The sequence below is a fragment of the Syngnathus floridae genome, chromosome 1 (assembly GCF_059516105.1).
Source record: "Syngnathus floridae isolate MCC-2025c chromosome 1, RoL_Sflo_1.0, whole genome shotgun sequence".
Lineage (NCBI taxonomy): Eukaryota > Metazoa > Chordata > Actinopteri > Syngnathiformes > Syngnathidae > Syngnathus > Syngnathus floridae.
Window position 1 is genome coordinate 17428653 of NC_142413.1, and position 12671 is coordinate 17441323.

The following is a 12671-nucleotide window of genomic DNA, read 5'->3' on the forward strand; positions in this document are numbered from 1 at the left end:
AGTGATCACAAGACACTCCTTGGAGAAAAACTGATGGAATTATGTGGGGACTTTGCCGGATGGTCAACTGTTTTTGGTTGAAAAGTTGAGTTCTCAGCTAAATGGCTTCGCCTGATTCCTCAAGTCCATCTCCTTCCAGCTCAGATGACAAGACACTTGATGGGACGCCGGCTTCCTTTCGGTACACATCCCATAGGACAAAGCAGGGTGGGATCGACAGCTTGTGCTACGTGTTCAGTGTGGCATGGCAACATCTGAGGCCCTTTATCCCATTCTTCCTCATTTGCTTCCTGGTGGTGGCCCTCATCTACCTCATGCAGGCCATTATCTTCGGGGGCCCATTCAAAGACCCACATTTCTTTGTCAAGTTTAACCAGCGCTGGCCCAGGCCGACTCCAAGCCAACCGGATAAACTTTCCACGAATTAGTGTGCTCTCGCTGGCAGCCTCTCCTCACAGTGGACTGGCATGGATGGATTATGAATTGAATATCAGCAGGTTCTCCCCACCATTGTGTTGTTTATGCTATTTATTCACTTGTGTCTTTCCTGTCATTTTTAGCATGATGCTATGATGGAGGCAAAGTATGCTTAACATTTTTTTATGTAGTTGATAACTCTTTACCACCCTGTGCAAAAGAGTTCCACTTTAATATTGCCTTTGGGCTGTTACAGCTTCTTTTTTTTTTAAGTAATTTTTCTTAGTGGTCAAACAAAAGAAAGAAAAATGGAGAAACCTGTTTTCTCTGTATATTTAAAAGGTTTGGGGACATTCTAGTTTTGATACATATTGCAAAAAATTTAAACACTAACATGGTAGTGCATACATCTTCATCTCATATGTGTAGTTTGCAAAAACATGTGTTCTACAATAACACTATCATGATGTTGAATTATTTATTTGAAAAAATGGTCAACCAAAGATGGCATTAGATACTGAAAACTGGTAACTGTATTTGATTTCATGCATTACTGTCTGGTCGATGCGGTAGTTATTAATCACACATAATTGGCATAGTTTTTGTGAGTATTCCATAATCTAACAGTCTTTTATTGTAGGCATGAATATTTTTAATATATCATTGCGTTCCAATGAGAATTTTTTAATATGAAAAACAAAACAAGAAATTCGCAAAATAAAGAGGTTCCTTTCATTGTGACAATATGTTGCCTGGAATGTACTATGTTGAATATTCCTACTTTTCTCTAAAAGTTAACTGGAGTTTTCCTTTTTTTGTGAAGCTTGTGTTGGAGACTTCTGTTTCACACAGGAAAAAGGACTGTGTAATTTAGTATTGTCTATTTATTTATTACTTATTTATTTGTATTTTTGAGCAATTCCGTTTGATAAAAATTGAGGTTTTGAGATTAATACTGGACACCTGCTCTGACTCGACAACCTTAAGGCAAAAGGTTAGAAAAGGAAGCCTGAACAGTCTTGTTTATAGCACGATCAACAAACTTTGTCATCTTTGATTTGCCTTATCTCGTTTGTACGATACTATCACCCAGTGGTCAAGATGAAAACTACACCAAAAACGACCGCGGAGAACTACGATGACGTCATCCAAACGAACGTGAGAAACCTCGTTCGAACACAAAAAGACCTGTTTGGTGTTACTGTACATTATTGATATGTTTTTTTTTTTTTTAAAACATGTTTTATTAATTTGAAATAGCGTGTCTTTTTGGTGAGCTTTGAGCAAACGGTGAGTGCACTTGCAATTTACGCGTTTGTCATCTTCACTGCTTCGTGCAAAGGGAAGCTCACAAGAACGCGTAAATAAGATATTTCACATTCCATGCCCAGATCGTATTTAAGTCGTATATGTGCAGTTCATTACTGGTTACTTAAGTAACGTGAGGACGTGACTTAGTGTAACAGCCATGAGCTTCTTGCTAGGATATTAGCAGCGACGCTAATTGGGTTCTCCATAAACCTTTAGTTTTTTTTTTCTTGAACTAATGTCCGCACTGAAATATTGTTTCTTTTTGCCAATTTTATATTGTCAATATTCAGCATAACAACTTTTGTCCCGGTTAAAGCACAAAGTGTAAATATGGGGTAGTATTGTGGTTACTCTCTACTTTAGCTTCGTTTTTATAAATTATGATTAATCACACCAAAACAATTTTGTAGTTAAAAATTTTAAGGAAGTATGCTCTCCATAAATGCTAAGATATGTAAAATTGCAACAGTTTCAAATATACGCACGCCATCAACATTTAATAAGGGGGTTTTGCACTTAGGTATTCATTTTGTAAAAGTGAATAAATATTTATAAAAAGCGCGCGTCCACGCACATTTATCCAGTACGCCATTTAACCAACTCATGCTCATATGTAATTTAGTAAGAGTAACAAGTAGAAAATGTACTTTGACTAGCAAAGCAAATATTCACTTTTATGTTTATTTTTACTATATTAGTGATAAATGGGTTGAAGTGTGGCACGGAGTTTTGACAGCACATTTTAGGGGCAAAATGCCACTACCTTCCGGGAGAGACAAACATGGAGTAGCTCTGTTTACAAGATGCAAACATTTAGCAAACTAATTTAAAAAACATGGAGGAGGCTTGGTTGTGTTCTGGGGCTGATTTTCTACATCGGGCACAGGGTGTTGAATCTGTATGTATAAATGTACACACACACACACACACACACACACACACACACACACACACACACACACACACACACACACACACACACACACACACACACACAAACACACACACACATCAACTGAAAATATATTTCAAGCTTTAAAAATAAAATTCAACTTCTTGTTTGCTCCTCTCCAGTTGATGGGGAGATGTGGTGCTACCGAAAGCCCGGATTTGAAGCCCTCCTCGTGGCCGAGTTGCAGAGACAGCAACAGCAGCGACAGTTCTGTGACACTCTGCTGCGGGCAAATGGTACTTAATAACTACAAAATATAATTTTTCTTTGCTTCACAAAAAGTTATGTTCTTTTGTTTGTTAATGGCCCAGTTACCAATCAAATATGTACAATTTGGCACTGATCCAAATTAGGATTGTCCATCCTTGGTGAAGGTGTGTCTTCTACCAATGGACTGGGACTGTTTTAGCTGAAAAAGTATGAAACTTTGTGGTTTTAGCTGATTTTTTTTCCATGGAAACCATAGGTTTGATGTGGCCCAGCCCGTGTTTGATGACTTTGGCAGCCTTAGCCTAAGCATGACCATACATCACCCATCCTTGATGGTATCTTTCGTCCCCCCACCCCCCAGGTGTTTCAGTCCCAGCCCACAGCTGTGTCCTTTCGGCCATCAGCCCTCAGCTGTCCAATGCCCTGTCCTCCTCACCAGCGCCTCCAGCTGGACAAGAGCATATGGTGGAATTTGGGACAGTCTGTGCCAGTTCTCTCCTCCATGTGGTCAGCCTGCTGTACTCAGGGGAGATGGCTGGGGAGGGGGAGCGCGAGAAGCAGGAGGCAGTGTCGGCAGCAGCCAAGTTAGGCATCCTGGGGCTGGTGGAGGTCACACGGAGGCAGTGGCAAAGCAGCGTGGGCATTGAGGTGGGTGTACAGACTGATCCAGTGGAGCTCAATGAGAAGGAAGTCTCCAACTTGAGGCAGGAGGTGAGTGACAGCAGCGCTATTCTGGGGGAAGAGACGCTTCCAAGTGGCAAAAAAAACGCGCTGACTGAGACTGAAGAGATGCAAGCAAGCTCCATCCCCTCTTGTCAGTCCGTGGCTACCTATGAGACCATTGACGCGGCTCAGTTTGAGAGTTTAGGACTGGCCGACAATCATGATGTCCAACTAAGTGTTCCGACTCCCCTCATCTACTTGCTAAATGAAGCCGAAAAACCTCAAACTTTCTCTGACACCAAATACCCGGACAGCCCGTGGACTGCAGAGTCGCTGAGCTTGTTCAGCAACCATCAGGCAGAATCCATAGTTTTAGAGGCTGAAGGAGCTGAAGACAATCAGTTTGAGCAGTATCAAGATGACATCCCAGGATTCATCGGACACTTTTTAAACGCGGGCCCCGAGGAGGCCTCGCACACGGGGCGTGCTAGTAGGAAGCCGCGTGGCCGGCCCAGGCGGCGCGATGGAGCCGAAAGACCAGCACAGAGACCACAAGCTCGCAAAAGAGGGAGGGGGAGAGGTGGGTGGACGCAGACGGTGGATGTGCAAGAAGTGGGCGTGAGCAAGAGGCACAAGTCGCTCCTGCAGAGGTGCGGGAAGGCGACCGCTATGAGGACAGGCCAGGGGGGAGGAGCCACGGGCAGCAAATTGTACCTACAGACTCACCACCTTTTAGCATGGAGCCACCCCCAAAGACGACAAAGGCGGCCCAAGGAATGGGACTTTTGCCTAAGTGGACAAAGTCAAAGCTGGATGGGAGGAGGAAACAACGTGACGCGTGGCAGGAGCAACAAAACACTGCAGGATACACAGGTGACATGAAGACATACACACACAAAGACGCACAAACACCAGATTGGGTAATGTCATACCAGCTAACGGAGGACTTTGCTGGTGGAGTTCAGATTTCGAATCATTTGTTTTTATATGCCAAACACGGGTCGTGAAATGCATAGAAATGCCACGCCATGTATGCGACGGGAAGTGTTGCTTGGCAACGCTTTGTGGCATCTTGCTGCATCCATAGGCAATTAGAATGGGCTGTCCATTATTCATTAATTTGCGGCAGGGTTTGGTCTGTTTCAACTGCAATTAGCAGGGTACACAATTGAATATCCCATCTACAAAATGTTTTCTTTTAAAAATTACATCTGGATGTTGAGCTCAAAAGTTTGACAAACCCAAGACTAGATTTTCTAGGATTTTCACTTGTAAATGTTACAGAAAGGTCTCCCAATTCTTTAGTGCGTAATATTTACACATACTCCTTCACATTTTCACTATTTACTCATTGGCCAAAAAAATTAGGCACACCTGCATTATAAGTTAGGTAAGGGATAGCCGGCCAGGTAAACAAATTTCAAATAAATCTAAAATGCTTTATCAACTTCACAGGTGAGTATAAGTTAACCTTCTCTAAACCTTTGAATGTGTGGAAACAAAAATGTGCTGAAAACAAAAATGCATTTCTAACAACCTTCTTCTGCCAGGTGTCACACACTGCCCTACGTCCTGCACCTCCACCTTGTGTGGACCCCTCAGAAAACTTAGATTGTCTCTTTGAGGAAGTGATGAGGGAAATGGATGGCAAATTGTGCAGCAGCACTCCATGCTCCCAGCCACCTGCAGCAGTCCAAAGTTGCAGTTGCACCAGTGGTGGCAACACTCACTGTCATGCTTGCGCATGTATTCACGGCTTCACAGAGGTTGTCGCTACGGGACGAGCAAACGGCGACGTGGTCCATCTGGAGCCGCAGGGGGACGTTGATTTTGTAACTATGCTGGATGACTTCCTGCAGTCCTTGGAGCAACACGGTAGCAACTGTGTTGGAATGGAGGCACAAGCGGAGCAAGGTGGCAGTCGCTGTCCCCGCCCACGGCATAAACGACCGGTAACAAGGTCCAAACACTGCAGCACGCAAAGAGCAAGTACTCTCAATGCCACCAAGAGAGTTAAAACTGCAAGAAAACGCAGAAAAAAGAAACGGCTTCCTGCAAAAGCAAAGGAACGGATCCATGAGTTAGTGAGGGACATGACTCAAAGGAATGATGTTGGAGGAGATAAAAGGTTACGGTGCTTGCCCGTGGTGCAAGTAAGTACGTGTAACGCCCTGAATCCTGTCAGCTATCAGGAAGTCAAGGTAGCAAGTGGGCTCAACTAATTACAGTATACACAGGTTGTCCCAAAAACTCACTTCTCGACTGCATATGACTTCTTTCACTGACAGATACGTCTCATGAGTTACATTAAAGAAAATATCACTCAATTGAAGTTTAGACCACAGTTTCCCAACCTTCCTTGAGCCAATTACTTATTCTGACTGACGCTGGTTTTGCGGCATGAAAATCTCGAGATATACCCAAATAATGATAATCCTTTGCCACGAGGTGTGGGGAACCTGCAAGGAATTCAACATGGCCTCAATCCAAACAAAACTCCACTTCGCTCCATCTTTGATGTTTTTGTACTTCTGGTGACACAAATCGTACGTTTTTCATTGTTTAGGATGTTTGGTACTTGAAATAAAACTCAGGAATACATGTGCAAAAAGCAGTCAAAGAGTTGTTTTAGGGACACACTGTGTATGCATGCAAATATTCATGTCAAAAAAAGAATCTGTTTATTGATCAAGGTGTGATTCCTCAACAGAATCTTGCACGATCGAAGACCAGGCCATCATCGAAGCATCAGCCAGTCTCGGATATCGCAAAGGCTTATTCTCTCAGGACTAGATGCAAGTTAACCCAGATTGCAGTGAGTTGGCTCATGGCCTTCTTTTACCTGTGCTATTGCAAATAATGAATGTATGATATTCTTATTATGTGTTGATGATAAAAACCTGGTGTGCTAGAGATAAAACTAGGGAACATTCAGAGTAACTGCAAAAAAACAAAAAAGAATCTCCAAATGTTTACTTGCTACTCTGATTAAAAGATGTTGTAAAAAAAAAATTTGACCAGCGTAATATTTGGTCCACTCAAATAAGTGATTTCCCTGACATTGTCTTATCAAAAGGATCAGTCACTCTCAAAAAAACTACCACCACAAATGGGCCAACCAGGTCGTAAGCGAGGACGACCTAAGAAGGGCCAACCAGGTCGTAAGCGAGGACGACCTAAGAAGAAGAGACCGCTTCCCAGTGAAAGTGATAGTGACAGACTTGAGGTTCAAGACAGATGTGAAAACAAAGCAACTAAGAGGGCAGCAAAGAGGCGAGACCGGCCACAAGAGGAGGCAACGGATATCGGCGGTGAAGCCAAGAGGACGCACTTGGAACCAAATATTTCGCTTCCTGTGAAGTCATATGATGAGACCACCATGTCAACCAACACAGAAAATAATAACAGCAAAGATCTCAACGATACGAACGCAGGTACTGACTCGAGCTGCGGGGAATACATAGAAAAAGAAAGCTGACAGAACTGTCCATGTGTTTCACCACTTGTTTTTCTCATCAACAGATGTCAACCTTGAAACAGGAAGTACAGAGGGGGATGACATCGACGTGATTGGAGCCTTGGGATCCATCCCCGAGCCGGTCACCATCAACTGGTCACTGTCTTCAGAGAACGAAGAGGAGGAGACTGACAAAGAGATTGACGTCGTATGAGGGGCGGACTTGACTTCTTTGTCATTGGACTTTGCTGTGAACAATGCTATGTCCAGGATCTATCATGTTGAAGTACGCTAGTTGACTTAGTCCCAGTCTTCCAAGTTGGCTCTCCTCTTTGAGTTGCATTAGTGACGCTAATGGAGTTCAATAGGACCAGATTTTAACGTGTAGCATCAGGATAAGTGTTTTACTTGACCTACACCTAGTAAGTCACCTCAATTTTCACAGAAAAGACTGCTTTGTTGGGCATCTGCTCTTCAGTTGACCGCGTGGATTATTACCGGCATGTTCGGTTTGTTGTGCCGCATACAAGGGAAGGTTGAGTTGAAAACGACACTAGTGATACTGTTTAAAAGTTGCTCATTTGTTGTAAATACAAGTGGCCCAGTTTAATCTTCTGTTAAAGGAACTGTCTCTTTTTTTTTTTTTAAATTGCAATTGTAGCGGAGTGGAGTGCGCCACCTGGCTGCAACCCGTAGAAATACTGTCGTCTCAGCCTTAACTTGAAAAAGAAGAAGATGTCAGGAATGGAACAAACACTGGACTCCATCATTCTGCTCAGTACAGAATGGCATTCTGTCATCTGATAAAACATACCTGTTCGTTAATCAGCACTTATATTCCTCATGGTCAATCATTTTCAATCAAATGCAGGTTCTCTTAATGACAATTATATCTTATTGCAATGGTTCTCAGATTCTTTCCACCAAGTAGCACCTGAGCCAATATTTCAAGAAAAAACTAAAAGGCTACACATATTTGAGGTGAAAATGACTTTATTTGCTATCAACCTGTGAGTCGACCTCCTCCACACAAAACGATCACACACGAGCTGCGCCACAGTTTGGAAGTTCTCCTTCAAGTGGCCTTTAATTTCAGCTCAGAATATGTGTTTGTGAGTTGGGCCCTCGAACCAAATAAAAAAACACGTTACCCGAGTGTCATCTACTGTACGTATGTTGGCGTGTGTGTGCGTGTGGACTGCGAAGTTCCCTGTGCTTTAGCAGTGCTATATTGTCTCTCACATTCATTTGTGGAGCAGTGTGGAGTGGGTTGTAGGAATGAGGAGGAGACAGAAAAGAGGAGATCATAGGTAGGAAGGAGCTGCTATGTCAGTCTTGTCTTCCTCTCAGTGCTGGATGCGCCTGATGGACTGGATCTGGGGAGTTTGGCAGTGAGAGCCCCAGGTTTTGCATTGCTGGTAGTCACCACTATGTCTCTCGCTCTCCATGATGTACTGCTGGCCCCTGTAGCCAGGGAACTGGTAGCATACAAAGCTGTGGGAGGACGCAAATAGTAGGACTTCCCTTCCAAAGTCAAACGTTGGCATACATGGAGCAATATTTGCATCACAGAAAGGTCTAAACTAAGACAAGATCATCATATCATTGTACTCTTTCAAACATTTCTATTTGGTGGTTTGGTGTGAGCGCTTTTTAATTTAAAATGGGTGACTTGGCTCAGTAAAGCTTGGGCAGCACTGGTTTCATTTTAATTTGCCAAAGTGAGGTGAAGAAAGCTAAAACATTTTAAAACTCACTTGCCATGTAAAAGGCCAAATGTTCTGCGAGGACACTCACTCTCCCAAATTCAGAATAGGAAAGACAGCTCTCTGGAAACTTACGCGCCGCACTGCACGTGCATGGAGCCCACTTCAGGTGTCAGCCAGCCCATGGCCTGCAGGGAGGGGTAGTCATCACAGATCTCCACGCTGCGGCCCATGAAGTTCTCCTTCTCAAAGATGATCATGCGGCTACTCTGGTGAGACTGGAAGACGGTAGCCGATCTTGGATCACGAGGAAGCGTGGGGAGATCCATTCCGGGTCTAACGTATACTTACAGCGCAGTAGATGGGACGCAGAGACATGAGGCGTTCAACGTGGTAAGAGAGGGAGCCGCTGTAGGAGTCCCAGTGGGGGTATTCTCCTCTCTCCAGGATCAACTGCTGGCCTTGGAAGTCATGGTGCTCAAAACCGACCCAGCTTCACAAACAGATAAAAAACTCTTGACGTGAGTGTTCCAGCAACTACCCATGTGAACATTTCAAGGTGCTAATCCTAACAGGGTTGATACATTTCGGCCTCGGTGACAAAACATCGCCGAGACTTACGCGCCGCTCTCTACCCTGATGGAACGGATGTTGTCCAGACCACAGTCTTGGATATTAACACACTCAGAGGTCAACTCCAGGCATTTGCCCTGGAAATGCTCCTGCTCAAAAACAGTCACCTGTCGAGGCAATATCAGATCATAAATGCCAAAATGTAAATAACAATCTCATCTTCACTCCTCAGTGTTACCTTGAAGAAGGGAGCCATGCCCATTCCTGAGTTGGCCAGGGGTTGCATCATCGGTGACCTTGTAGTTCGGAACATCTTTACGCCTGATGCGACAAAAACACGAATTTATGAGAAAATGATTTAGTTCTATCATGCACAAAAACATCAATATTTTTAATAGTTTGTCCTTTATTCAGTGCAGCCATTCTTTGACATGTATTGTGCTTGCAGTTGGAGCAGAGACAGGACCTTACCGGAAGAGCTCTGGAGTGGAACACACTTGCCGCCAGCCTCGCGTAGAGTTTTGGGAGGACCTGGCGCTTCAGTTTTATATGGGTAGGCAGGTCATGCAGGGTGGGTTGGTGGAGGAGGGATGGCCTGTGGGTGGGGCTCTCCTGCAGCGGCGAGTTCACGCCAGGCCATGCGCACTCTTGCACTATTGGCAGTCCGCAGAGAGGCGCGCCCCCAGGCCGCTGTGACCACCTCAGCACATATCATAGAGAAAAGACAAAGAGGGTCCGGTATGTTCGGACCCCGGTCAGCAATCCAGCGTGTATGGCTGCACAAAGGATCGCTGATAAGGGTGGAGAGTGAGCGGATTAAGAGTGGAGCACAAGGGGGCACCTAAAGGCTGGGAGGCTATTCACCACAATTCATAAATTGTCAAATTGATCAGCTTGAAAACCTTTTAAACATGTCAATGTTTGAGAAACGTTATGATGATGATGATGGTGTTACTAATTTGCACAACAATGTTTTCTTGTCTAGCCCATTAGGTGCAATTTTATCCAACAACGCAATATAAATTAAATAACAGTTGCTATAATATTCATATAGTATAGGATGCAGTAGACTATGTAGGTAATTCATTTTTTATTTTTTAAATTTTTCAATAGAGTCCACAATTTTTTTCCACACATTTCAGGACTCAGCAGAAGTTTATGAGAAGAGTTCCACATAGATAAATCGCAGTTGAATGCAAACCAAGTTTGTGTGAAGCAGTCTTAGCATGATAAACATAAATATTAAACAACTGAAACATAATTAAAAAGCATATTATGTTTTATATTTTATCTATACAATTTATACCAGCGTGTTTTCAAGTCTATCGAGTAAGTTTGATTCAGCCAGGTATGCACAGTGTATCGGTTGTGTTGGTTATTGGATGTCGCCCACCTTGCCACACTGGCTCCGCCCATCGTGTGTCCGTCCCCCTCTGATGATGCGGTCTTTTCTTTTGTGTTACGCCTCTGACCTCAGCAGATTTGTTTCACTTGCCTTAATTCCTCTCCTGCGGGCGCCAGCGTATAAAAGGGAGGGGTGCTCCCAGGCCGCTCACACTCTTGAGTGAGGCTCGGCGTAAGCATCAGGTGAGGCGCACATATGCACAGTACACACACACACACAATCTGTGCCACTATATAACTTTGTCCCTTTCTTTTCTGACCCAGCAATCATGTCTAGTGACAAATCCAAATCCTCTTCCCAGACTGATGGGAAGGCTGCTCAGAGCAAGAAGTCAGAGATCGGCCTGACTTCCTACAAGGTGAGAGCCTCTCTGACATGAAATTCTTCAGTGAAAAACGTGACTGTGCGTTGCCTCTTCTCGTTGTAGATGTTGGTGTTCGACCAGGAGAACTTCCAGGGCCGCATGATTGAGATCAGCAGCGAGGTGATGAACATCTGTGAGCTGGGCATGGAACGCGTGCGCTCTCTCCGTGTGGAAACCGGCCCGTGAGTGCCCTCCCCTCCCCCCTGTCAACTTGTGTCTTTGCAGTGAGCTGATATAATGCCATTTTGATTGGCAGATTCGTGGGCTTTGAGCAGATAAATCTCTGCGGTGAGATGTATATTCTGGAGAAGGGCGAGTATCCTCGCTGGGACTCCTGGAGCAACTGTCAGAAGAATGACTACCTCCTGTCCTTCAGGCCTGTTCGAATGGTACCCCCCCTCCCACTTCTAAAAACACTTCTTTGCTTCTCCATCTCAGTGAATCACCAGTGTTGAGCTTCTCTGGGTCTTTCCTAACAGGACCCTGATAAGCACAAGATCTGCCTGCATGAAGTGGGAGAGTTCAAGGGCCGCAAGATGGAGATCATGGACGATGACGTCCCCAGCCTGTTCTCCTACGGATTCACCGACAGAGTGGGCAGCATCATCGTCAGCTGCGGAACGTGAGTGCAGCTCACAGTGGAACGCCGCAAGACAAACGCCGGCCGTCGTCTTTCCGTCATTCACATATGTGTGATTTTTTTTTTTTTTTTCCCCCTTCGCAGCTTTGTAGGTTACCAGTTCCCCGGCTACCGTGGTAGTCAGTACCTGCTGGAGAAGGGCGAGTTCAGGCACTTCAACGAGTACGGCGCCCGCACCCCTCAGCTGCAGTCTGTGCGCCGTATCCGCGACATGCAGTGGCACCAACAAGGCTGCTACACCTTGGCCAGCAAGTGAGGCTCGGGAAAGGAGAGAAAGAGAAAGAGCGGAAGTGAGGGAGAGGGGCGCAAGAAGAGGGGAAGGGGAAGAGACGTCTAAGGCCTTACCTGATCACGGCCGAAAAGCAGTGAGGGTCTCCTTGACCTGGACCTCATCTCGTGGAAAGGATATCTATTTCTCACTGTCCATTTTTCTCTTTCTCCCCTATGGGCTGAGCTTAGTTTCTCCCCTTTCTCTCCCGCCTTTTTTTTTTTTTTTTTTTTTTTTTTAATTTTTAGTCCCTATCTTCATTCTCCTACAAAGCTCTGAAGAAGGAACAAGACACCTATTGCAATTTTACACAAGATTCGTGATTCAGGGTCCAATGCACTATGGGATAAAGAGTCTTTAGCACCTCCTGCTCTGGCCCCTGTGCATTGCACATACACTCTGCTGTACAGAATCCTGGCCAAGTTTTCAATAAAAACAACAATTGTTTCAAAGATGTTGATGTCAGGTGACTTACTACTTGAAAACCATATAACAGCTTGTCATGAATTTAAATGGCCAATGCTGGGCAACACTGTTGATTTTGAAACCATTCAGAAACCATTGTAGCTCTGTGTGATGCCAATTGGATTATCTGTTTTTGAATCAAATATTTGCTTAAGCATGATCCAAATCGTACCTTTTAACATCAAATGTTGGTCTATTGGAGTAAAAACAGAATAAAGTGAGTAAAATCACGCTGGCTGC

At 44.5% G+C, this 12671-nt stretch overlaps 3 protein-coding genes across 3 annotated transcripts; 2 read left to right on the plus strand and 1 right to left on the minus strand.

Annotated features, from left to right (window-relative positions):
• Positions 1-1565: 1565 nt before the first annotated feature.
• On the plus strand, positions 1566-8166 carry LOC148404362 (uncharacterized). Its single transcript, XM_088379996.1, has 7 exons — positions 1566-1707; positions 2803-2916; positions 3252-4426; positions 5104-5754; positions 6264-6368; positions 6630-6987; positions 7076-8166. Exons 2-7 carry the CDS (start codon positions 2814-2816, stop codon positions 7222-7224), a joined length of 2541 nt encoding a protein of 846 aa, XP_088236122.1. The 5' UTR covers positions 1566-1707; positions 2803-2813; the 3' UTR covers positions 7225-8166.
• cryba1l1 (crystallin, beta A1, like 1) lies at positions 7986-9917 on the minus strand. The gene is made up of 6 exons (XM_088380052.1): positions 9761-9917; positions 9528-9610; positions 9338-9456; positions 9068-9209; positions 8852-8994; positions 7986-8504 (listed from the first exon to the last, which is right to left on the minus strand). Exons 2-6 carry the CDS (start codon positions 9600-9602, stop codon positions 8357-8359), a joined length of 627 nt encoding a protein of 208 aa, XP_088236178.1. The 5' UTR covers positions 9603-9610; positions 9761-9917; the 3' UTR covers positions 7986-8356.
• An 866-nt stretch (positions 9918-10783) lies between these two features.
• crybb1l1 (crystallin, beta B1, like 1) lies at positions 10784-12662 on the plus strand. Its single transcript, XM_088380039.1, has 6 exons — positions 10784-10876; positions 10958-11052; positions 11122-11240; positions 11315-11447; positions 11538-11680; positions 11783-12662. The coding sequence occupies exons 2-6, from the start codon at positions 10963-10965 to the stop codon at positions 11952-11954; spliced, it is 657 nt and encodes a 218-aa protein (XP_088236165.1). The 5' UTR covers positions 10784-10876; positions 10958-10962; the 3' UTR covers positions 11955-12662.
• Positions 12663-12671: the final 9 nt, after the last annotated feature.

What these genes read in the sequence shown, in the direction of transcription:
- LOC148404362 (XM_088379996.1), top strand. Translation starts at nt 2,814, where the DNA reads ATGTGGTGCTACCGAAAGCCCGGATTTGAAGCCCTCCTCGTGGCCGAG. An exon ending in GCAAGTTAACCCAGATTGCA is followed by an intron (nt 6,369 to 6,629) that starts GTGAGTTGGCTC and finishes TCTTATCAAAAG; the next exon opens with GATCAGTCACTCTCAAAAAA. An exon ending in TCTCAACGATACGAACGCAG is followed by an intron (nt 6,988 to 7,075) that starts GTACTGACTCGA and finishes TCTCATCAACAG; the next exon opens with ATGTCAACCTTGAAACAGGA.
- cryba1l1 (XM_088380052.1), bottom strand. Translation starts at nt 9,602, where the DNA reads ATGTTCCGAACTACAAGGTCACCGATGATGCAACCCCTGGCCAACTCA. An exon ending in GCATGGCTCCCTTCTTCAAG is followed by an intron (nt 9,457 to 9,527) that starts GTAACACTGAGG and finishes TTGCCTCGACAG; the next exon opens with GTGACTGTTTTTGAGCAGGA. An exon ending in TGCGTCCCATCTACTGCGCT is followed by an intron (nt 8,995 to 9,067) that starts GTAAGTATACGT and finishes ACCGTCTTCCAG; the next exon opens with TCTCACCAGAGTAGCCGCAT.
- crybb1l1 (XM_088380039.1), top strand. Translation starts at nt 10,963, where the DNA reads ATGTCTAGTGACAAATCCAAATCCTCTTCCCAGACTGATGGGAAGGCT. An exon ending in CCTTCAGGCCTGTTCGAATG is followed by an intron (nt 11,448 to 11,537) that starts GTACCCCCCCTC and finishes CTTTCCTAACAG; the next exon opens with GACCCTGATAAGCACAAGAT. An exon ending in ATCATCGTCAGCTGCGGAAC is followed by an intron (nt 11,681 to 11,782) that starts GTGAGTGCAGCT and finishes CCCCCTTCGCAG; the next exon opens with CTTTGTAGGTTACCAGTTCC.